The sequence below is a fragment of the Leopardus geoffroyi genome, chromosome A1 (assembly GCF_018350155.1).
Source record: "Leopardus geoffroyi isolate Oge1 chromosome A1, O.geoffroyi_Oge1_pat1.0, whole genome shotgun sequence".
Classification (NCBI taxonomy): Eukaryota; Metazoa; Chordata; class Mammalia; order Carnivora; family Felidae; genus Leopardus; species Leopardus geoffroyi.
Genome location: NC_059326.1, coordinates 150,015,691 through 150,040,120, shown reverse-complemented (window position 1 = coordinate 150,040,120; position 24,430 = coordinate 150,015,691). Strand labels below are relative to the sequence as shown.

The 24,430-nt window shown below is 37.5% G+C and overlaps 2 protein-coding genes across 6 annotated transcripts in view; one reads left to right on the top strand and one right to left on the bottom strand.

The window, feature by feature from the left end:
- The first annotated feature begins 1,436 nt into the window (after nt 1-1,436).
- On the top strand, nt 1,437-23,275 carry CCNH (cyclin H). 4 transcript variants are annotated; one of them, XR_006717042.1, is made up of 10 exons: nt 1,483-1,785; nt 3,860-3,982; nt 6,619-6,692; nt 7,708-7,918; nt 11,594-11,757; nt 14,729-14,799; nt 17,238-17,349; nt 20,173-20,248; nt 20,795-21,607; nt 22,331-23,275. XR_006717042.1 is itself a non-coding variant. In XM_045497360.1 (10 exons), the coding sequence occupies exons 3-10, from the start codon at nt 3,902-3,904 to the stop codon at nt 20,831-20,833; spliced, it is 828 nt and encodes a 275-aa protein (XP_045353316.1). In that variant the 5' UTR covers nt 1,675-1,785; nt 3,146-3,286; nt 3,860-3,901; the 3' UTR covers nt 20,834-23,275. The 4 variants fall into 4 exon arrangements, 3 of the variants coding, with proteins under 3 accessions (XP_045353295.1, XP_045353306.1, XP_045353316.1); XM_045497360.1 differs by adding an exon at nt 3,146-3,286 and having other exon boundaries at nt 1,675-1,785; nt 20,795-23,275; XM_045497339.1 differs by having other exon boundaries at nt 1,437-1,785; nt 20,795-23,275.
- Nucleotides 22,861-24,430, bottom strand: part of RASA1 (RAS p21 protein activator 1) — a 114,287-nt gene continuing 112,717 nt past the window's right edge. For both annotated transcript variants that reach the window (XM_045497319.1, XM_045497327.1), the window contains one exon: nt 22,861-23,934. In XM_045497319.1, the coding sequence (XP_045353275.1) occupies nt 23,851-23,934 (84 nt within the window). In that variant the 3' untranslated portion in view covers nt 22,861-23,850. The remainder of the gene's footprint in view (nt 23,935-24,430) is intronic.

Sequence of the window (24,430 nt, the reverse complement as noted above, 5' to 3'; positions counted from 1 at the left end):
GGTTTTTCATATTTGTCTTCTTGATGAACTATGACAGTGAGCAATTTTACTTTCATTCTGTGGGAATCCTATTCTTCCATCTCTCTAAAATGTCAATCTCTATTTCCTTTTACATAAAACTAAAGGAGTTGTCAAATGCCTTTCAGTAAAACAAAATAAAAAGAATTGACATAGTATACATAACTGTCATTGTTCTAAGATTTTATACATATATATACTCATTTCCTCACTTCCTGCATATCTTTTGCAACCTCCTGTTTTTCCTTTAAAATTATTCTTCCCCATTACACAGTATTTTAGGGTGCTTACAGTCCACTGGACTCGTAACTTGCCATGCCCTTCCTTAACATCAGCACATTTTCTCCTTTCTCTTTTCTTAGCCAATTTGCTAGTCCAAATCACCAATATATGTTCAAGGAGTGTTTGGATTTCCAAAGTGATAAACTACAAATATTCAAGTGTGAGGAATTCAAATAACTCTAGCAAACTCTACCCTCAATTGCATCTACCAAAATGAAACAAAAAAGCTCTCCCTTAAGCCTCTAAAAACATTTTCATAGAAAGCAGATTTCTGGATATCTTGCCACCTCCTTTTGCCTATGTAAAATTTCAAGACCTAAACTCTCTTTATCTGCCTTTTGTTTTTAGAAAAATTATTTGCTGCAAGTAGGTCCATCTTCCTAACCTGATGTGTGATGCACAGAATAAAGTATGCCTAAATGGGACAAATATCTAAACCAGTAAAGGCTTTTAGAATCCATATAGATTTTGTATCACAAATGCAATTTTGAAAATACTAGTAATAAAAATTGCAAATCTCTTAAGCATTAACAATAGTTTATTGTAAGGCTCCCTTGGGGCAGTAATGAAGATGAATTCAAGAAAATCCTAAAACTACCATACATAGTATTTCTGATTCGGAAACGGGATGAAACTGGCTAGTAATCAACAGATGGGGAAGGAAACGATCACAGGAAAAGGACAGGGTCACATTAGTGGCAGAACATTAAGGAACAATATATATGCACCGCTTGTAGCTTTTCAACCATGTTCCATGCTCTCTGAGGCCGTTTTTTTGTAATGTTCCTGGCACAGCCTTTTTTAAGACTCAGGAATGCTGCTGCCTTAGGACTTTGTTCTATCTGCCTCAAGATCATCCCCCGCGTGACGGATAGGCATACTCCCTCAAGTCTTTCAAGTCTTTGCTCAGATGTCACCTCCTCATGTACCCTATTTAAAAGTTGACACTTTCCCGGGTCCCTTTGTCCACTTATTCCCCCTGTGAATTGTTCATGTTGGCCTCTACATGGAACTTCCGTCTGGTTTTCCACACCCGCCTGTCGCTTCTCCTTTAAATTTTGTCGGGAAGGGGCGGAGCTTAGAGGCTACGCTCACAGATAGGAGGAGCGTATCCGTAGGCTCCGCCCACTTGTCTGTCAGGCGCCCGCCGGAGGGACCCGCGGGGTGTTCTCCTCTTAGTCCGCTCCGGAAACGCGACTGCGGACGGAGGTACCACGTGATCGTAACGTCAACGCGCCGGCGCCCGCCGAACTGACGCGCTCGGCTTCGGCGGGTTAGTGGTCGGGGCTTAGGTGATCTCCCACCCCCGTGTTGTGGCGTTTGGGGTCTTTTTCTCTAGACTTCCTGGCCCTGCTCTGGGATTTCACGATGTACCACAACAGTAGCCAGAAGCGGCACTGGACTTTCGCCAGTGAGGAGCAGCTAGCACGACTGCGGGCGGACGCCAACCGTAAATTCAAATGCAAAGCGGTCGCCAACGGGAAGGTGAGGATCCCGGCGGCCGGTCCCCTGCCCTCGCTTCTAAACTCTTGAGCAGCTGCTGCCCGCCCTCCCTTGTCCACCCTGCCTTCCCTGGGGCCCCCGCACACCTCCGTCCCCTCCCCCCGCCCGTGCGTCTCTGGCGCGTGGGGCGTTTATTTAACGAACGGACGGGTACCTTGCCAGGTGTTTAGGCTGAGGAGACGAACTACGCCCTTAACGTAGTCGAATGGCAGGTGAGTAATCAGTAACATGGCGAAGGAAGGTCTTTGTAGGAAGCTAACGTAGTGCGGGAGCAGAGCCTTTCGTTTGTTAAGAGGCCATGTCAGGGAAGGCTTTCCCCAGTAGTTAATGCAGAGAAGATGGGAAAGGAAGTTCCGCGCGGACAGAGCCACAGGTGCAAAGTGGGAGGTCGAAAGTTGCCGGACGGGGCCTTGGAATGCTCAGGGTCCTGTGTCGCGGAAGGTCTGAACAGGTGCAGAAACTTGCCAGCTGAAGTGAGGAGTTTGAGTTTATGATGATGAGATGGGGAACCTTTGAAAATTTAAACGGGGAATTAACCTTTCAGATTCTGTTGTAGAAAGAGACCTCAGGAAACCTGGTGGTGAATGTATTGGGCGGGTTCGGGGGCAGGGTGGACGCGGGGAAACAGGAGACGGGTTAGCACAAACCAGTTGAGGATGGTTTAGACTTTGGGCCTGCCAGCCAAATCCTTTCTCTTATAACTCACGCCGGTTTAATCTTTTTTCATAAATTGCACCACCTATTCTAGTACAAGCTTCCCTCCATCAAATATTCCATGTTTCAGACCTTTTGGTACTCAGGTACTTTTCCGTTTAATTCACTTCTGATTCATACTGCTTAATTTTTGTACTACGCAAAGTAGTACATACCACGCCGTGTGTGTACCAGGCACTATTCTCAGCATTTAGTGAGTTCCTGTAATCCTCATAACTGTCCTGTGAAGTGGATACTGCTATTATCCTTGCTTTCCAGCTGAGGAAACTGAAGTGTAGAGTGGTTGAGTGACTTTTCAGGGCTACATTGTGGCAGAGCCAAGATTTGAACCCAAGGAGTCTAGTTCCAGAATTTCTGCTCTAAACCACAATGCCATACTATCTCTGTAAAATTAGAATCTGTGATAGTTTCCTAGGGCTACCCTAAAAAATTAGCACAAACTGGGTGGCTTAAAACAACAGAAGTTTATTGTTTCACAGTTCTGGAGGCTAGAAGTCTGGGATAAAGTTGTCAGACCATGCTGTCTGTAGTCTCTGGGGCAGGATCTTTGCTGTTGCAGCTTCTGGTAATCCTAGGTATTCCTTTGCTTGTGACAATGTAACTTCGCTTTCTGTCTCTCTCTACATAGTGTTCTGTATCTGTATCTTGGCATGTTCTTTTTTTGAGGATACCAGTCGTATCGGATTAGGAGCCCACTGTACTTCAGTATGACCTCGTCTTAACTAATTACATCTGCAGAGAACGTTTCCAGATAAGGTCACATTCTGAGGTACTGGGGGGTTAGGACTTCAACATACCCTTTTTTGGTAGTCATAATTAAACCAATAACACTACCTAGTGGATATTTGTTGTAAAAGTGTTATATTATTAACCATCTAGTGTATTCTGTAGAAGAGTATATAAAGACAGTTAGGAGGTAATGTTTTAAGGGTGAGAATCGTCCTTGAGACACTTACTGATTTTTACCTCAACTGTGTGACTTAATGACTGAGAAAGGGACGTTGAGAGCTCTCCAGCCAATGACAGTGTGTATCTTCTTTTTGATTTGTAATTGATGTCAAACTTGTGAGCATATGCACACACACACTCCTCATTCTTTTTTCTCTGAAGAAGCAACTGTCCAGCTGACATTCTGAGAAATTGTGAAATGATGGTATAGTTCAGTTTATCAAATATTTTACTAAAGCTATTTTGTGGAATAATTAGTAGCTCTATAAAGAAAAACAGTGACGTGGTATATTTCCCTTTGGTTGAAGATGAAAACTAAATTTAATCTGGATAGAGAATAGTATTTTAAGATTATTGAAATCGTTGAACTTTCGCTGTAACTTTTGATCTAAAGGTTGTTCCAAACGATCCAGTCTTTCTTGAGCCTCACGAAGAAATGATGCTCTGCAAATACTATGAGAAGAGATTATTAGAATTCTGTTCAGTGTTTAAGCCAGCAATGCCACGGTCTGTTGTGGTAAGTTATGATACTGATGAAGTATAATGTCCTTTAGCTGACTTCTGAAATCAGGACTCTTCTAAATGTGTCACTCAGTTCTCCATCCGCTGTAGTCAAAAATGCACCTTAGTTATATAAATATGTAATTTATGTATTCACATTTCTGTCACTCTGTTATTTTTTGATAAACTCCTTAATTTAGGAATTTCTGTATTGTTTCTTACAAAGTATTTCAGGTCTCATTGTCGGAAGAATTTTGAGATCTGCTAGACAGGTCACGACATCCTCATCTTAGAAAGAAAAGATTAAATAATTTTCCAGGTTCTCAACTAACGAGCAATAGAGCTGGGAGTAGAACACAGACTAGTGCCTTTTTAAGTCTGTCACACATTTGAGATAATGCATTCGTTCATCATTTGTAATCAGATGCCCCGGCTAAAACTCATGCCATAAGAAGTTTTTAAGCCTTGATTAGGAGAAGCTGGAGATTTATCTTTTGGTAAAAAATTGTCTTGTGGTTGTTTCCGATGTCTGGTTCTAAGAACTCCGTGTGTGTGTGTGTGTGTGTGTGTGTGTGTGTGTGTGTGTGTTTACTGTGGTATGGTAATGGTGAGAAACAAGTAGTTCGGACTTTTTGGCTATATGGATTTACATGCACTGTCCTTGTAATTGTTCCTTTAGAATGTATTCTTGTTTATTGAACATCAGCTGAGGTTGAAAAGCTGAAAGAAAAAAAGGAGTATAAAATATTTTTTCATAATTCTCTTGCCAGTTTGTTGTGAAGATCAAATATGAAAGTCTGTCTTGAGTGAAAGTCTATCTTAAGTTTCAAAGTTATATAGAGTGAATAACTTATGACTCAATAGAGAATAACCCCCCAGGAAATAATCTCCTTTTTTTTTTTTTTTTTTTAATATTTATTTATTTTGAGAGAAAGCTTGCGAGCGAATGAGGGGCAAAAAGAGGGGGAGAGACAGAATCCCAAGCAGGCTCCGTGCTGACAGCACATTGGACACGGGGCTCCATCTCATGAACCATGAAATCAAAAGTTGGATGCTTAACCAACTGAGCTACTCAAAGTGCCCCGGAAATAATCTCCATTTTCAAAGTTGAATATAAATTGAAGTATATTGGAAATACCAAGTTCAAAAGTACTCGTGATGTTTTTTTGTTTTTTGTTTTTTTTTTTTTAAGTTCACCTGATCTTCATCTGAGAGATAAAAGATTTATGAAGAATATCAGATGGCCTTGATTAGTTTCAGTTATTTTCTGATAAAAGTGCTATAACATAAGGCAGTAGGTTTATGTGATCTTTTCAGATGAAGAAACTGAATTCTTGAATAAACTTATTTGTGGAATGTCTTTGCATAACGTGCTTATTTATAACTGATAAGTTTTATTGTTGTTTCACATAAAACGACAAAGTTAAACTTTTAAAATATTTAAAAGGTTTTTTTTTGTTTTTTTTTCCTATCTAAAAATAGATAAGTGTTTATCTTGTTGGTTCTAGCCGAATTGCATAGTGGTTAAAAGTACAGGCAGGTCTTAGGTGAATCCACCCCTATTGCTCATCGGATGTGTGACCTGGTACAAGACCATTAACCTCACTGTAGTCATTTTCCTTTTCTATAAAGTGGAGATGGCAATACTTCACCAAGCTGTTGTAAGGAATAAAAAAGATAATAGATTGGTGCTTGGCACAGAGTCTGGGAAATGGGATATGGTCAATAATTGGTAGGTGCCTCTTCTGTTTAGTTTGGCAACATGATCATGAATCTATCACACAGACCCAGAGCGGATTTAGAGAGAAGGTTTATTGCCCCAACTGTGTTAATTCTGTCAATGTTTTGACAAGATTGACTGGTTTAAGCTGTGAATATTTGTGTGTTTTTCTTGGTTTCTTCTAATCTAGGTGGCTTTGTTATTCTCAAGTCTAAAATAAATACACACAGGGTGCCTGGGTGACTCAGTCAGGTGTCCGAGTCTTGATTTCAGCTCAGGTCATAATCTCACGGTTCGTGAGTTCGAGCCACACATCAGACTCCACGCTGACAATGCAGACCCTGCTTGGGATTCTGTTTCTGTCCCTCTCCTGCTTGTGTGTGCACTGTCTCATCTCAGTCTCATTCTCTCTCTCTCTCAAAATAAATAAACTTAAAAAAATAATAAATACAGACTTTTTGAAATTAAGTTAGTGCCCATAGGAAAGATAACCCAGGGTGTGTGAGGAGGAACAACAAAGGGTCTTTTAGCTGTGGCATTTCTATAGTAATTCGTCACAATTTATAGGATTAAAGAAGAATTAAGAAGTTTTGGTACTTTGTATGGGTAACTTTTTTTTTTTTTTTTTTCCAACATTTATTTATTTTTGAGAGAGCATGAGTTGGGGCAGGGCAGACAGAGGGAGACACAGAATCCAAAGCAGGCTCCAGCTTCCGAGCTGTCAGCACAGAGTCCGATGCGGGGCTCGAACTCACAAATTGTGAGATCATGACCTGAGCTGCAGTCAGGCTTAACTGGCTGAGCCACCCAGGCGCCTCTGCATGGGTAACTTTTTTAAAGAAACCTTTGCATAAGTAAATTTTTTAAAATTTTTAATGAAACAACATGTATGTGTGAGTGGATTCTGATAATGTATGTATTTTTAATCTTAGGGTACAGCTTGTATGTATTTCAAGCGTTTTTATCTTAATAATTCAGTAATGGAATATCACCCCCGGATAATAATGTGAGTATAATTCTACTTTATTGATTTTCATTTAAGAAGTCTTTTATACTATTTGTGGAAAAAATGACTTCGTAATGATAATTTAGACTTGTATTCTGTTTTGAATTTCCACTATCCTTATACTTGTCATATATCTACAGTACTTTCTCCCTGTAATACTGATGTCATCTTAACTTCAGCTTGTCCAAATTTAAATTCTGTTTTTCTCAAACTAACTTCGCTAATATCTCTTTCTGTTAGTGGCACCTTTCTTCTCCCTGTTGCTCCAATGAGAATCCTTTGTGGTACCTCCTGTCTTTGTACATCAGTTAGTTTACAAGTCTTGTAGCTCCATATTCACTTCAATTTAATAAAGGTCCCTTAAACATAAGGATGAAATTAGTGTGAGACTCATCAAAGAGTTTGCTGTCAGTGACATTGTCCCTGTTTATTTTCTGTCTTTCATTTCCATTTCTACTAGTCTAGGTCAGGCCCTTGTTACTTCGAATTTTGATTTTTGCGGTAATTTGTTTACTAGTTTCTTACCTGAAATTTATGGTACTAGCCATGAGAGTTTCATAGGTTAGTTCCTGAGGTAATAATCCCTATTGAAATGCTTTTAGAGACATCACTGATGGCCTTCCAGTGTTCTTTTAACCTACCTTCCCAGGTACACCTCTGTGTACTGTTGTGTTTTTTCATCTACATTTCATGATTCAGAGTACTTTTATTTTTCAATTATTTTTCTAGATATTTATGTTGAACTGTACAAAACTGCCATTAATAGTAGTCAATAATGGTTAAATGCTGTGGCAAGATTATACAGTTCAACCTAATTTTATAGTCTCCTAATGGATAAAAAGTTTGAACAGGAAACTTTCTTTTTCTCTTTTTTTTAAATAAATTTCTTGCAATATTTAGCGTAGTCGCTTATTAATATTATGCATTTTTAGAACCTATTTTTAGAAATAAAATATTCAGGTATTTCTCAAAGTATGTACAGATACCATTCCCTTCCCTTTGTTTTTTCCTCTAGGCTCACTTGTGCATTTTTGGCCTGCAAAGTAGATGAATTCAATGTATCTAGTCCACAGTTTGTTGGAAATCTGCGGGAGAGTCCTCTTGGACAGGAGAAGGCACTCGAACAGATTTTGGAATACGAACTACTTCTTATACAACAACTGAATTTCCACCTTATTGTCCACAATCCTTATAGACCATTTGAGGGCTTTCTCATTGATTTAAAGGTATTCTTACTGATATAAAAGGTAAACTAGTAGAGTGTACACCTTTGCTATAGTTCTTGAACCAGAAGAATCTGAAATCTTGTTATAATCTATATTCGTCCTGATTGTTAAAACATGAGCTCATCCGAAACATGAGTTTAGCGTGGACTTCCACATCATTAGTTCTCAAAGTTGAGTGTCACCTGAAAGGCTTGTTAACTCAGATTGTTGGGCTGCACTTACAGAGCTTTTTTAAAAAATTTTTTTTTTCTCAACGTTTTTATTTATTTTTGGGACAGAGAGAGGCAGAGCATGAACCGGGGAGGGGCAGAGAGAGAGGGAGACACAGAATCGGAAACAGGCTCCAGGCTCTGAGCCATCAGCCCAGAGCCCGATGCGGGGCTCGAACCCACGGACCGCGAGATCGTGACCTGGCTGAAGTCGGACGCTTAACCGACTGCGCCACCCAGGCGCCCCTGGAGCTTTTTATTTCGTAGATCTGCAAATATTGGTCAAAGAACTATAATGAGGACTATTGTCAATTTAGAGTAATGCTTTTGAACTTAAGTCTTCTAACTCTGGAGTATACTGTCATGGATCTGATTTAAAGAACCACAAAAAAATCTTAATTTTAAACTAGAAGATTGCAAAGTGATTTCTAGTTTTAGTGCATTGTGAACTTGAATCAATATATATGCATCAAAAATATAAGTAGATAAACATGCGCAAAAGCAACTTAAGCTATTTTGTTTTTGCCCTCACAGAGGACTTGAAAAGTGGGAGTGAAGTCAAAATGGAAGTAAAAAACTGGTTCATTCATCTCAATTGAGTGGCAAAATTTGGGCACTTTCCATATGCCAAAACACTGTTCTTGAGGATGAAGACAGGAACGCCCTCAACTATCAGAGGCCTTAGAGTCTAATGGGAGAGACAGTATATATTCAGTATGCTCATTGTTATAGATGGAAAAATACAGGATACTTTAGAATGAGATAGCAGGTTGAGAGAAAGGAAGACAGTTCTAAGAAAGTGTCATTTAGAATGAAATTTCAGAGCAAGAGTAGGAATTAGGTAAAAGAACATCCTAGTCAGAAAGACTTCTTTGGTCAAAGGCCCAGATCTAAGAAACCATGGTGCACTAAAGAACCTAAACAGAACTTAGAGATAGAGGGGGAAGACTGCCACAGAGTGCTGCCTGAGTGGGAGGTAGAGTCTCTGCTGTGGAGGCGGTACTAAGGATTTTGAGTAGAGCGGTGGGAAACCATTGTAAGGCTTAAGTCTGGGGATTTGCATGATGAAGTTTGCAGTTAATAAAAAAGTCCTGTTGGCAAGCCCTTGCATCAGTCTGCATCATACATTTATTGCACATATGCACGCATCAGGCAGAGTGTGGAGAATGGATTAGAACGGATGAAGGGGTACCAGTCAGATACTGTTAAAGTAGTCCAGCAAAAGATGGTGGTTGGTTTGACTCTGATAGTGGCAGTGGATACAGAGAGAGCTTCCTGGACAGAATCCTGGCGGAATCACTAGAGCTTGGGGATTGATTTCATAATAGAGATTGAGAACAGAAGAGGAACCCCAGGTTTATGGCCTAAGGATATAGGTAGATGGTGGTTTGCTTCCTGATATAGGAAACACTGGCATAGCAGAGATTTGTGGATGGTGGAGGGGTGGGGGTTGATTGATAAATCTGGTTGAGGACATAACTTTTAATAGCTGCAAGACATCACGTGTGTCTGGAGATCAGAGCAGATGGCTAGGCTAAATCAGAATGGATATAGGTGGTGTTGCTCTTGGAAAATTTAAAGTGGATTGGCCATAAGGACCATTTAAAGAGTAGTTGGAGAAACATAAGACGCTAGTAAGGAGACTGAAGAATATTCAGAGAGATAGCACTTTTTGGAGAACTGAAGGGAAGAAGAGTACTTTTAGAAGATGAGCACAGGCTCCTTTCCAGGCCTGTTCAGAATTCAGGCAAAGTAAAAGAACAAGGATAGTGTCGGCTGGATTTAGTGCCAGAAGGGTCATTTGTGATTTTTGTGAAATTAGTCTCCGTTGAGTGTGGAGAAAGAAAGCAGGCTGGAACCAGTGGGGAATACATAGAAGGTGAGCAAGCAAGTAGGTGTAACATGGATTAAACAGCTTGTCTTTGAAGTGGAAAAAGATGAATGATTGAGAAGATGGGGGAACTCCTAAAAAGAGATGAGAGAGACGATTGTTTTTTTTTGTGTTTTGCTTTGTGGAAGAAACTGATAAGGACAGCAGTGAGAAAAAGCTTAAAGGAAGGAGTGAAAAGTAAGTAGCTCAGGTTTCTCTTTGGAGTACGGTAGAAGTAGTTGGCATGGGATTCAAAGCAAAGTAGAGTTGACCTTGAGAGAATAGTAGGTCTTTTATAGTAACAGACGGAAAGAGGGAAATATGGGTTGAGGACAGTGTTACGCCTGGGGGACTAGTGCTGACAGGAAATAAGAGTGTCTCTCTTAAAAGCCGAGATCATTTACAGAGAGTGTTGGAGTTTCAGAAAATTATCAAAGACATTGAGACAGGGGGAAAACGTTGAACACAGTTGCTGAAAAATGAGAGAACAAATTTTCTGTGGAACATAATTGTTAAAAGCCCTGCTGAGTCAGTGAACTTGAATTTATAGTAATATTACAAGACTCTTGGTGGTATTGTTTTCTGTAGCAACACTCAGAAATCGGGGTATAGTATACATATGTTGACAGCATATTGGGGCAGGAAATTCTGGAGGGAAATGATGACCAGTGGTGAGTAGGAGCAAACAGTGGGATAAGGGACCAGAGGTTCTGGGGAGGAAGTCAGGGAATGGCGGTGAAGTAATTGAGCAAATATATTGGGAAAAGGAGCACTGTGGCCAGAGTGGAATGTCTTCATTTGTCATACCAGCGGTCAGGCATTTCAGAATGGTAAGTTGTGGGTGTGATGGTACAAATGACTCTGGATATTTTGTTGAGGGTATAGAAGAAATTTCTTACTGCTTTGGGACTTGATGTAGATATTTGAAATAGACCTGATGATTTAGGATTTGGAGTTCATCTTAAGTATAAGAAGAGTTTTTAGCAAATATTAGATCGTCCATATTTCTTGGGCATATTCTAAAAAGCATTCTGTAATCAAACCAAGATCCATTTCCATTGACTTCTTCCCAAAACTAAACTTTAAGTAGCAGGAATTTCAAATCAAGATGAGGTAGTGCTTTGATTCCTAAATGGTCTTGTAGCTGAATCATCTGGTTTGCCTTGAGAAGCGTTTACCTTGGACTGTGTATTTCCTAGGTCAACTTCAAACCTCTCTTCCCCTTCCTCTTCAAGTGGAAAAGGACAAAGAGAGGGATTAACATAAATCAGCATAGTGCCAAGTACTATACTAGGAAGTTTAGATAAATTATCTTAAAGCATGTATTTCTTGTTATGGGTTGTGATTAAAAAAAAAAGCGTGGAAGCCCCTGAGGAAAAGCACATTCTTAAAACATGCAGAATTTAATGACTGCACTTTTGGTACATTCTGGCGCTGCATACAAAACAATCTTACATGGAACGATTAAGCTCGGGTGTTAATTTCATAAATAAAAGAATCCTCTATTAAGCATTATGTTGTTAATATAAATATTTTTGAACTGTTATTAGTGCATTAAATCTCAGAAGTGATAATATTTACAAACTTCCTTTCTAGACTCGCTACCCCATGATGGAGAATCCAGAAATGTTGAGGAAAACAGCCGATGACTTTCTTAATAGAATTGCGTTAACAGATGCTTACCTTTTATACACACCTTCCCAAATTGCCCTGACTGCCATTTTATCTAGTGCATCTCGAGCAGGAATTACTATGGAAAGGTACTGATCTGTGTTTTAACTTTGCTGAGTCAGTTTATTCCTTCCTTGGAGACTGAGTTTTTAAGTGAAATTAATTCACTTTGTGACTATAGTCCTTTATATCTACTATAGTTGGGAGGGTTGGTGAAGGCAACTGAGAATGGAAATGAAATCACCTTTTCAGGAAATCTTTAAAGATTGAGTGCCTTTGAGCTGAGAGGATCCATTTTATGACTAAAGTAGAAGTAAATCCAGTGATCCTCGAAAGCTTAGCTCTCAGTATAGGACAAGTTTTGTAAACTGGTAAGCAGCATGTACACAGCAAATAATCTGCCTTGGTTTATCATTTATCTCCTGCTGTGGAGCATGTGTGGCATGTGGAATTCAGGAAAGAACTGGGGAATGAATAATACTTGAGGGAATGTCCGAGTGAATTGCACTTGAGCTATAGATAGCTGATACATAAATGCCCATTGTGAACTCGGCTTTGCGATAAGCACTTTCCCTGAATTAAGTTTACTTGATTCTTTACAACAAAGTCTTATGCACAGATTAATTAAGCATTATTGTCATATTGATTTGTAACTTAAACACAGGCTAGTAGCAAATTAGACTTTGTAAATTTTTATAATAATTTCTCTGTGGCCTTTGAAGTTCTGCCTGATTTTATTCCTGGAAAAAGCTGAGGAGGAAAGATGATCAGACTTTCTGAACGTAAACTGTTCTACACGTTTATAAGCCCCTCATCCATAATTTCAAAATCTGTTGATAATGGTGGCAGCAGACGTGAACAGATGTGATTTCATCTTTATTCAACTTAATGGGAGTATGTATATGTTTCCTTACACAAATATGAGTGTCACAGATAACAGGTATCCTTCCACAGACATCACTGGACTGTTTCACATTTCATGGAGTATTCACCAGGTTCCCTTTCCAAAACACGAACAGTTTATGTATTTCAAAACAAATCCAAGATAAGGGATTGTGGGCTTAGGTTTTTGTTATGCCTCTTCTCCACAAACACAGCTCACCAAATGTGCATAAATCTAAACATTTAATCCCAAAGTAATCTATACCTCCACTTATTTAAGCAAAACTTTTTCTGAGCGCCTCCTATATACTATGCACTGTGCTGTTAACATGAACAAAGCTCTAAATCCTTGTTCTTGTTAGGAAAGACAGCCACAGATAATTGATGTCTTTGGAGATTAGGTGTGGAGCTTCCAGCCTCGAAGAGGAGAAAGCCTCTTTTCCACAATTCCGCTAACCAAATGTTTGATTAATTTGTTTAAGCATCGTATCTTAGGCAGTGTATATGCAGTTTCTCCAATGATGAGATTTTTCTGTTTTTCCTCAACTAGATGAAGAGGCATGAAGCATCCTAAAGTCCAAATGAGAGTTTATGTCACCTTGAAAGTGTAGTTATAATTTCAGAGAGCCAAAACTGAAATTGTGGTAATTTGGGCTCTTTGTAAATTAAATACACTTTTGAATTTCCCAGGGAATATAAACATGTGGGCATTTTTTTTTTTTTTTTTTTTTTTTTTTACTTTGAGAAAATATTTTCAAATCACTTTTAAGTTCTCATTTACTTTGCAAACTTTGGGGATATGTTGGAGTTGCCTTTACATTTATTGCTGGTTTCAAAAAGGGAAAGCCCTTGTGCTGTTATATTCTGGATGATGCTTTAGATTATTACTCCTACGATGTTCTCTTGTTAGTTCTGAGTTTTCTTCTTTTACTGAATTTTTTTTCATCAAAATACTAAAATTCTAATTCAGGATTGAGATCGAGTTGCTAATTTAAAGCTTCATAGAAGCAAATGGTCTGGTCAGCTATCTCTTAGAACCAAATGTATCACCCTTATGATTAAGGGGTGGAAAGGAAAGGAAGAATGAAACGAAACAAATGAAGATGCCAAAAGTATGAGGGGTTTTAGGGAGAAAAGGAAAAGGAAAAAACTGGTAGTATTACTGATAACCAGAAATGCATTTTTATGTCTAAAATTAATTCCCATCATAGATGATGAAGTTATAGTATCAACCTTAGTTGTCAGACTTACATAATAACCTGTAAATAATCTGTATAGTTTAAAAGATAGCAACAAAATTTCTTAATTGTCTTCCTTTTGTTGTAATTGTATTTCAACAATGTAGTGAAATACAATTCACTATTTCACTATTCATTTATGCATTTCACTATTTTTCAGAGGAATTAATAATTATTTTGCACTTGGGTTTGAAAGATTACTTACAGCTTGAGAATCTGTTCACTTGGGCTTTTATCAATTATAGTTCAAGCTCAGAATAACTATTTGAATGTAGACATTGTATTTTCATGCTGCTGTCATTGGTTCTGAGAAAGGTAATTGGGCTTTACATCCACTTATAGAAAAGTATTAACACTTTTGATTTGGACTCTTTGCAGATATGATACAAAAGATTTGTAAAGCATAAGTTGATATTCTTAACTGGTTTGAATACCTGTTAGTACCAAGAAGAGTTCACTTGATACTAAGGGGAGAGAGAAGCCTTCCTAGTGCCAGGCTCCAGCTCTCCTTCTTCCTATCTTTATAACTTTGGGCAAGTTATAAAGTCTTGACCTGTCCGTGCCTCTGACTCAGATTGGTCACCTGTCAAACGAAGTTAGATTCATAGGGTTTGTATATTAAGCACTTAACCGTAGTGATAATCGATACTTTTAATGTTATTTGCATATCATTTTTTCTCTGAAAGCATATATATTACAAAATTTAGACAAATTAGTCTTAACATTAAACACCCTTTAAACTGAGTGGTATTAAATTCTTAAGACTAATAGTTATAGATTATAGTTCTGTGTTCAAAGTTTTGTTATTTAATACTTTTAAAGTAAATTTTAAAATTGACCTTGATGAAATGAATGTGGAGGAAACTAATTTATGATGCCATATTACTCAAGATGCTGTATGTGTTCAATAGATTAAAACTTTTTTTCTGTTCTTTACCAGTTATTTATCAGAAAGTCTGATGTTGAAAGAGAACAGAACTTGCTTGTCACAGTTACTAGATATAATGAAAAGTAAGTGAAACAACTTTTATAAAATGTTCTTCTGTTACAAAGTTGCTTTCTAAATAAATATTATCTTGATATTTAACTTGAGACATAGATTATTGTTTAGATTTACTTTCATTGAATTAATGTATCATGGAGGCATGAAGGATACATTGGTGGAGAACAAATAGAAGGTACCCTAAAGGAAGTACTTTTCACACATATAGCCTTAATAGGAGAGTGAAAATATAAGATTCAGAGAGGGTTAAGACTCAAAACAGACCTTTTCAAGTGTGCACAGATATGTGGTAGGCACAGAAAAAGATCTAAATGGAACCAAATCAAAGATAATACTTAAATTTGGTGTTCTGTTTTGTAATCAGCTCTAACTAGTTTATACATGTCATTTGCTAGTCACGTTGGTGTTACAGAAGCCATGGGTGTGATTTTTGCATTATCTGGGACACTTTTGGTGTCAGAACTCTTGGCGTGGTGGTGGCTGCTACCAGCATCTATTTGGTAGAAGTAAGAATGCTGCTAGACGTCTTATAATTCAGCATAGTCTCACTAGGCTGAAAAGTGGCTCCCCAAAGACACCCATGTCTGAATCCCTGGAACCTGTGAATGTTGTTATAAAGTCTCTGCAGATGTATTAAAGTTAAGGATCTTGAGATGGGGACATTATCTTGGATATCCAGGTAGGGCATAAATGCATCACAGGAGTCTTTTTTAGTTAGAGAAAGGCAGAGGAATGGACGTTTGACAGAGAAGCCATTGTGAAGATAGAGCACAGAGATGGCAGCCTTGAAAATCGGGAGTGATATGGCCACAAGCCAAGGGGTGCTGGCAGCCACCAGAAGCTGGATTTTCCCCTGGAGCCTCCAGAGGGAGCCTGGCTCAGCTGACATTTTGATTTTGGCCCATTGAAACTGATTTTAGACTTCTGGGCTTCAGAACTGTGAGAGAATAGCAGACTTGGGAAACAAATCTTGCCCCTCATGACAGAGAATTTTCTAGCCCAAACTGACACTGCTGAGTGCCATTGTTGAGAAACCCTGTCTTAAGGTTGAGTAGAGATCAGCCAGCCCTGTCCTTCCTTCTTGCCTATGTCGCACTAAATGCTCATGGCCACTAAGCTCTAGGATTCAGTCTGTTGTATTTGTCCCCCAAATTTTTTGTGGTATTTGTTCTTGCTAATTAAATATGCAGTTGAAATAATAAACCAATAAAATAGCATAAAGATCGCTATTGCAGAAATGGGTAAATGGGTGTACTTTTTATATTATGTTTTAAAAGTTAAGATGCTTCAGAGCATGTAAATATCATTCCTTGATTCTCTCCTTGAAATTGAGGGCTTCCTTTCCTCTTTAATTGAGAATGATGGATTTGTGATTTATGAATCATAAAACTGTATGTCTTCAGTTACACCACTAGAGGGTTCACTTCCAAAGCTAATTGTGATGTGGCTAGAGATCTTCATTAGGATCATGGAATTTAGTGGGTAAAATGGGCCTTAAAGATAACCCACAGTGCTCCTTGTACACTGACAATTTATTACTGATTTCTTCTCAAGGATCTTTAATTTACTCCACTATTTTAACATGAAGGAAGGATAGCTCTTGACAAAACATTCAGAGCTTTAACGATAAGGTATCTTATTCATAAGTTTTTGGAACAAAGATACTGTCCTCAGGGTACAGAGTCATCAGTATTCAGTTGAAAACACTCCATTGTTTGCAGTATGAAATAAGCCAGTAGCTCTCCCTATTTGAGCATGTGGCCAGCTAGTAATAAGCCCTGGATCTCTCATCAGTCCCCTGAAAAATCTTGAGGTTTATATTCTTAGGTTTATTATAGTTGAATAATATTAACAGACCAGGGTAGAGGATCGTTCTGCAATTATTAAGTCACTGACAAAGTAGTTTGCTTTTAGCCTGAAGAGAACATTTTTGTTTTCTTGGCGATGCTTTATTGTATAGGATCTGCATGTTGTTGAAGTGAAGGACCATTGACACATTTTACTAAGCATCCTCCCTTAATTACATGTCATCTAATAGTGATTTCCTTTGTAAGTAAGAAGTATAACCTTTGGACCACCATCTGTAGGACAGAACGTTATAAATACAGTTGGTGGCAGGAAACAAAGCATGTTCACTAAATCATGGGATTTATAAAGCTTTAAACCTGAGCAGAAAGTGACCATGGTGGGATTTGGAAAAAAACTGACTAGAATGTAGAACATGGTTATTTTTGTGCTGTATGTGCTATGGGCTAACCAGCAGACAGCTCTAATTACTTGAAGTGTGCTGTTCGTTGGATTTTAATGCAGAGCAATGCAAATCCTGATAATAATAATAATCACATTTCAAGAGTTTTGTTATTCCCATTATAAGGTGGGACAGTACTCCGCTCCCTTATGGGAAAAGACTTTTTATTATCTGTTATAAATCTTTTTATCCACTTAGGTATGAGAAACTTGGTAAAAAAATATGAACCACCCAGATCTGAAGAAGTTGCTGTTCTGAAACAGAAGTTAGAGAGATGTCACTCTGCTGAGCTTGCCCTTAACATAATTACGTAAGTAGATGTGTTATTCGACAATTGTCAAGTCTAGCTCATCCTTAAGATAAGTCATTTAATTGGTAACTGCTTTCGCAGGGAAAAATGACTTACTCCTTAAGTTGGATTTTTTTAATTGAGTGGACATTTCTAACAGGATAAACACGAGGTAATGGTCTGGTTTTCGTTATACAGTTCTCCTGCTATGACTAATGTGTTCTTTGGCTTGCAGGCCCTGTCCCGTTCTTTTACTCCTTGTGGGGTCTCTAGAGTCTTTCTCAGGAGTCTTTGAACCTCTTCTTGCTCTTTTAATCTTTAGGTTTTTGGCAGGTCTGACACCTTGTCTGAGGGAACAAGTATACTGTTCCAGGTTTCTATTAGGTAGAGTAGGGAAAGTTGGCTTATTTTCTTTCGGTGGTAAACTTTATACTTAAGGAAGACCTGTAAGGTATCTTACCGATTTGTAGGCTAAGTGTGGCAGCTAGAGAATTCAGGTTCTTGATGCTTTGCAAATTGAAGGATCCACTCAAACCTAATCTTTCAGGAGTTTGAACAGTTGGGCGTCCAGACACATAATAAGAATGGAAAAACTATTTTCTATTTTCTGTGGAATGCATTCTGATTCAAAGGTTCTACCTTACTTGTTAGTATTTAGTGGGAATGAGCCCTGGCATCTTACAGCTAAGGATGCATCTAAGATGTTATCTCTATAGTTGGTAAATATACTCGATTGGATAATGAGAAACCAGAACAGTGTTCCATGGCCTTCAGATCCAGGTACACATGAGTCAAACTGTGTAAGTACACAGTGGTAGTAGGAGATTTATGAAGCATGCCAAATATGGGTCTACTTTATTATATTCATAACTATAATTGCAAAGCATGGCTTAGCATAGGACTTAAAATTGGTAGATTTCACTCCTGGGTTTCAGTGGTAACTCATAGGAATGAAAGAGAGGTTACAGACAAGTAAAGAAATGTTGACTTTGGTAAGTAAAATTATTACAGCACTGATCATCTTCTTTCCACGTAGATTTTGAAGGGGCTGGCAAACTCTGGCCCACAGGCCAAATGTGAACTACTACCTGTTTTTAGAAAGACTGGTCTTGGACCAGAGACATACCCGTTAATTTGCATGTTGTCTGTGGCTGTTTTCACACTACTGCCGGAGTTGGTTAGTTGTGACAGAAACGGACTTTGTGACCTACAGGGTGTAAAATATTTAGTTTTTGGCCATTTAAAGAAAAATTTACCACCCTCTGGATTAGACCACTGAATATTAATCTACCCTTCTAGCTAGGTAACTGAATGGCCCAGCCCGTAAGCCAAAATTCTGAATTGCCAGAGTACTACCTCTTACTCCCAAGTTACTATCTGCTTTACACTATGTCAAGCAAATTCTGCCTATGCATGAGTACTTGAGAGGTGCTTTTCAAACTGTGTATAAAGGGCCTTTTTTTTAATCCATTATAAAATGCAAGCAATAAATTACTAGAAAAATGAAATAGACAAAATATAAGCTTAAATTTTATTAGATTCAACTGACATAAAATCAACAAAATTACTGTAAAAGTTTCTAAACACACACTCAGTTTCTGTACTTAATCTTCTTGCATAGTGGAAATGGTTCATGGATTGACCAGCACTGGTCCGTGGACCACACTTAACAGGCATTACGTTAGGATAAAATATTTGTTTTCTTTATGAATAAACTCCTTTATCTTTTTTCCATTACACAAGTAATAACTACATTGTCATTATTAAAGTCTGCCGATTCAGGTAAACCAAAGTTCTGTTAGATCAAAGCCTGAATCCACTTGTGACCTCAGGGGTAATTTCTAGGTGTTTTACCTTTGCCATCATTTTCTCTGCATGTGTGTATGAGGAAGTTTGTTTTTTTCTCTTCATTACTGTTTTCATACATATTGTACATTTAATAGTATGAATCTTTAACTTTTACCAGTCTGGGTGAAAAAAGTGATCACATTGGTATTTTAATTTGCATTTCCCCTATTACTGTGAGGCATTGATGTTTCTGTGTTCAACATTTATATTTCTACTTCTGTATCGCTTGCTTATAACCTTTGAGTGGTTTTCTGGTGTTATCTTCTTGATTTGTAGCTCTTTTTATATTTTATATACTTTTCAAATATATCTTACACCTGTTTTCTTCTGTTTCACCTTGTGATAGATTTCTTCTGTTTTACTTTGTGTTGTTTTACACCTTTATATCTCAAAACCTTTTCCTACCCTGAGTTAATCTACATTTTGCTTTTTGTTTAGCTGTCAAAACTATTTAGAATTATTCGTGAACGTTCTGAGGTAGAAATCTTAATACTCATTTTTTAAAATCAGTAATGTTATGCTAGTCACTTTTTTAAAAATTCATAATTTTTCTCAGTTAAATATTCATTGTATATTAAGTTCCTATGTATAGTTGTTTTTTTGCTTGTCTGCTCTGATTGTTGATCTATTTAAATCTTGCTAGTCCCATACTTTAAGTTACCATATCTCTTATATATAGTGTTCTGATGATAACTGGGACAAGGGCCCCACACTGTTCTTTCAGATTCTTTGGCTATTTTTGCAGTCTTTCACACATCAGAGTTATACTTGAAAGGTTCCAGGAAAAGCTTTATTAGGACTTTAGTTAGAATTGCATTGACTGTAAAGATTAATTTGAAAGATACTGTCTTCCTATCCGTCGTAGTTCATCTCTTTCCATTTATGCAGGCTTTGTTCTTCAGCAGATACATACATACCATTTACCAGCCTTGCTAGTTTATTTTGTAGTTTTTGTTACCAGTATTCGATTGTTTACTGATGGTTGCTCAATCATAGGAAGAAGAGGAAAGGCTATGAAGATGATGATTATGTCTCAAAGAAACCCAAACATGAGGAGGTATGTTGTCCAAAGGTAAATTTTAAGTTACTCTTGTTGTGTAATTTGGTCTGACCATACTGTTAAGATTTTATCATTCCAGAACATGAGTATTAGAGAGGTGTGGGCTTTGAAAGCCTTCATTTTCATTTTCTTGCACCCTTCTTTATGTACATTCTCTTATTATCTTAGCCTGTTGTGAAGCAGTATGATTGTTACTTGACGAATTCTTCCTGTGATTATGGAAGGCAGCAGAAATAGAACATGCTAAATTTTTGCTATTTGACTCTCCCAGGATTCTTCTCTTACCCTTTTTTTAAAAAAATGAACCTTATAAGTTAGATACAGATTAATAGGAGGCAAAAGGTCACAGTTGTAACCTTTACTTGTCATTGGTGTAGTCTGGTAAGACCAAGCCATATTACTCTAAGATTGAACTACCACAAAGTTTCCTGGTTGATTTACTTTCCTATAATCAGCAGAGTAAAAGTAGAACATTTTCTTAAAAGGAGGCAAGGAAGTAAACATTAATGTTATGCTTCAGTGTAATGTTATTCTTACTACATTTTCTTTCCTTCTTAGGAAGAATGGACTGACGATGACCTGGTTGATTCTGTCTAACCATTTGAAATTGACTTTTCAATGCTAACTAATCAACAGAAGGATGAAACCTATCTGGCATTTAAGTTTATTTAAAAATGAAATGACGTGAAAGCATTAAAGATAGTAAATTTTCTATTTTTGTTAGTTAAATTTTCTTCCCTTTCAGGATAGCTTTATGTGAAATAAAACCTTTTAAAAGGGGCCAGAATAGCACCTGGTTTAGATAGTCTTGCCCCATCATGACTAATATCAAATTAATCTTTCTATAGTAGTGAAAGCTGTAATTTATTTGCCTGTATTGTTTAAAACAAATTACAATATGCAAACCTATTTTTTAAGGAAAAGCACAAAAGTTAAAAAAACCGAGTAGTCTGCTTTAAATGTGCTAGGGAATGTTTTTCACTCTCTACAAGCCTTTATATAAATGGTTTCTCAAATGTCACTGTGATCTACTTAGCTTTTTGTAGGTTACTACTGAACTACAAAATGCACTTCAGCTGTCAAGTGGTAGTATTTGTTTTCCTCAGTTACCTGAAAACATTATCAAATAGGTTTCTAAAAGAGAAATCAAGTAAATATGCAGTCTTTTATTTTTTTTTAATATTTTTTTAATGTTTATTTTTGAACGAGAGACAGAGCAGGGGAGGGGCAGAAAGAGAGGGAGACACAGAATCCAAGCTTTGAGCTGTCAGCACAGAGCCTGACGCAGGGCTTGAACTTCATGAACTGCAAGATCGTGATGCAAGCTGAAGTTGGGACGTGTAACCAATTGGAAGCCACCCAGGCATCCTGGTAAATATGCAGTCTTGAATAGTTGTCTCGATAAAAATATTAAGTTGCTATTAACCAGTAGATAGGTGTTATAGTTACTAAGAATTTTTCAAATTAAAGATGTTTAAGAAGTTTAATTCGAATTGGAGTTGATATTAAATGTAACTCCACAGACCTCTTTACCAATTTCCTAAGGTGCAAATGGGGAAAATAATCACCGATGTTTACTAGGATTAATTGGAATAGTGGTTGCCTATATTAAGTGTTAATAAATGTTGGATAGAAATAGTATTCAGGTATTTAACTATGATTTTACTATTCTGTTTTATTCATAATTTGGAACCAAATTATGGATGTCTGTTGAATTTTTTCTGGAATACTGGTTGAAGGAATTCGGCAAAACTCAGCCCGTGAATCTGAATGTTATGGATACACAGCTTTCCTCAATGTCTGTGTATCCCAGGCTGCACCTTCCATTTGGAGTATATTTTAATTACATCTCAGTATTTGAGGACAGTATTTACTATATGCATATTCTTCTAATAATTTTTTATATTTTAGGTTTTTTATTTTTCCTTCTCACTTTAGAATGAGGAATGAAGTTCATTAAGTGTGATTTTATAAAAGTCGAATAGAAGAAGCTTAAGTTGACCATTTTCCAGTGCATTCCAAGTTATGTAGCAGTGCTGCTAGCCTCTAGACAACACTGTGGAGTGTTGGTAATTTACCTTGTTTGTCTTTTAGGTCAGTAAGCTTTGGCATCTGAGCAAGGTCTCCTACCCAGCCCCATTTTAAAAGTTTTAGAGGCTTTATTTCATCATTGACCCAACTAGTTACTGCAAGTTCCACCCTACAAAGGTAAATGACGTTTCCTATTCCCGCTTCAAAGATAAACGTGGCATTAAAATGTGATCAGTGGTGGAGAACTCGATTGCCTAGTGCTAGAATTTGGACCTCTTTGCTCCATGTCCCTTCTGGTCTATCCTTCATCCTGTAACCCAAGTGGGATACTCCCGTAAAGCAGGAGTGATGGAAAAGTAAAGTAATGGAATTGACACCAAGAGAAAGGAGCACAGGGCTGTTGAACACCACTGCTCACCTGCCTCCACAGAAGGCTTTTCTGCCATGTACTACTTTTTGTGTGCCTTCTCCCTCCTACACCATCGTAGGAGGGAAGGAATTGTTACTTGTCTTTTTCTTGCTAGGCCTTGCTCTGGTACTAAATTTGAACTGCCCCTGAAGGAGAAAGAAAATAATGAAATGAAATGCTTAGCTGGATTTAGACAATTATTCAAGATATCCCTTGGTTTTATTTTAACTTAACCCTTGTGAATACTTCACAAAAATACATATACAGAAGCAAATAAAACTATACAAACTAAATATGCAGCAGATAGAACAAGTAGTCAGAAGTTCAAAGATGGAGAACTGTTTAAAAACATCAGTTTGGAAATGAATACTTTCAACAAAAGCATTCCAGGTGTTTTTAAACACAAAATAAATTGGTAATGTATACAATGGATGAATGGGGAACATGCCTTGATCAGTACAACGACCAATAATATTTATTGAATTCAAACTATTTACTGTTGTAAACATGTAACGAAAGCATCATGAGATCTAAATACAGTCTTTGACAATTCCAACAAAATAAGTGGTATGTTTAAAAAATAAAGCTGATGAGCAATAGATCCATTCTATATATTTTCTTTCAACAGTTCCAGCAAGAGAAATAGCACAGTATTTTAAAAAAGTATACAGCAAAGATTGTTCCTATTATAATGGCAAACTCTGGAAACTGTAAATACAAATAGTCAATGAACAGTCAAACGGTCGTATTCCTAATGAGGAAGGAGTTACAGTAAGAACAGTCAGTGCTCCAGTTATCCTCAATTGTCAACAGAATCCTTTTTCTTGTCAGTTGGTTTCATAGTTCTTTTTTTGGCAATTGGATGTAGGGAAAATACATTTTCCAAGTTCAAGATACAGTCATAGCATTTTGTTGTGTGAAAGGTGATCTGTACACCAAGGCTCAGAAGTTGGTAAAGATTGATTCCGTATGTGGAAAAAGTGCAAATATCCTGCACAGGTAGCTTACAAAAAGCTGCTGGCACAGTTACTCACCAGCAGAATCTTGGATTTTGTTTGCATAGCTCACACATCACTGGAATGTGGAAAAGTGTGCTATTTTTTGGCAAGAGCAAAGGAGACATTATACTGACGTGAATTACCGTGTTGGGCGTGCTGCACTTGGGCGAAGGCTGCTACCTGACATCATTAGTTTTTGTATACTGGTTTTGTTTTTGTTGAAGCAGTTCTGTTATGGCCAGGAGCTTTTTCAGTACATGCTAAATAAACAAAGAGAACAGTACAAAAATAATTAGTAAATAGGTAACAGTTTGGTCAAATTTGAGGGAACCTGGACTTGCCATTATCAATTCAAAAGAATTCAAAAAATATTAACCATTCTACTCAAAAGATGAAACCATAAAGGTTTCTATTCAGTCCTTGACTCAGCGTTTTTGTACACTTTTAAAGTAAGTAAATTCATTTGTGTGGCATTCTCCTATCTACCTAGGATAGAACATCTTTCCAGAAAACATTTATTATAAATGACACATACACCTTAAACCCTGTAAGATGATGGAAGGACATTCAATTTGCAGCCTACTGCATACTTAAAGATTATGGAAGAAAAAGGACTAGGCCTAAAATTTTTTAGTCAAATTGTCCAGTAAGAATTTTATTTTTAAGGCAGGCCATAATAAACTGCACCAGGTAGGGAGAAGACAGTATACATACCATGGACATGTAAGGAGGCCAGTGGCACACATCCTGCCTAAG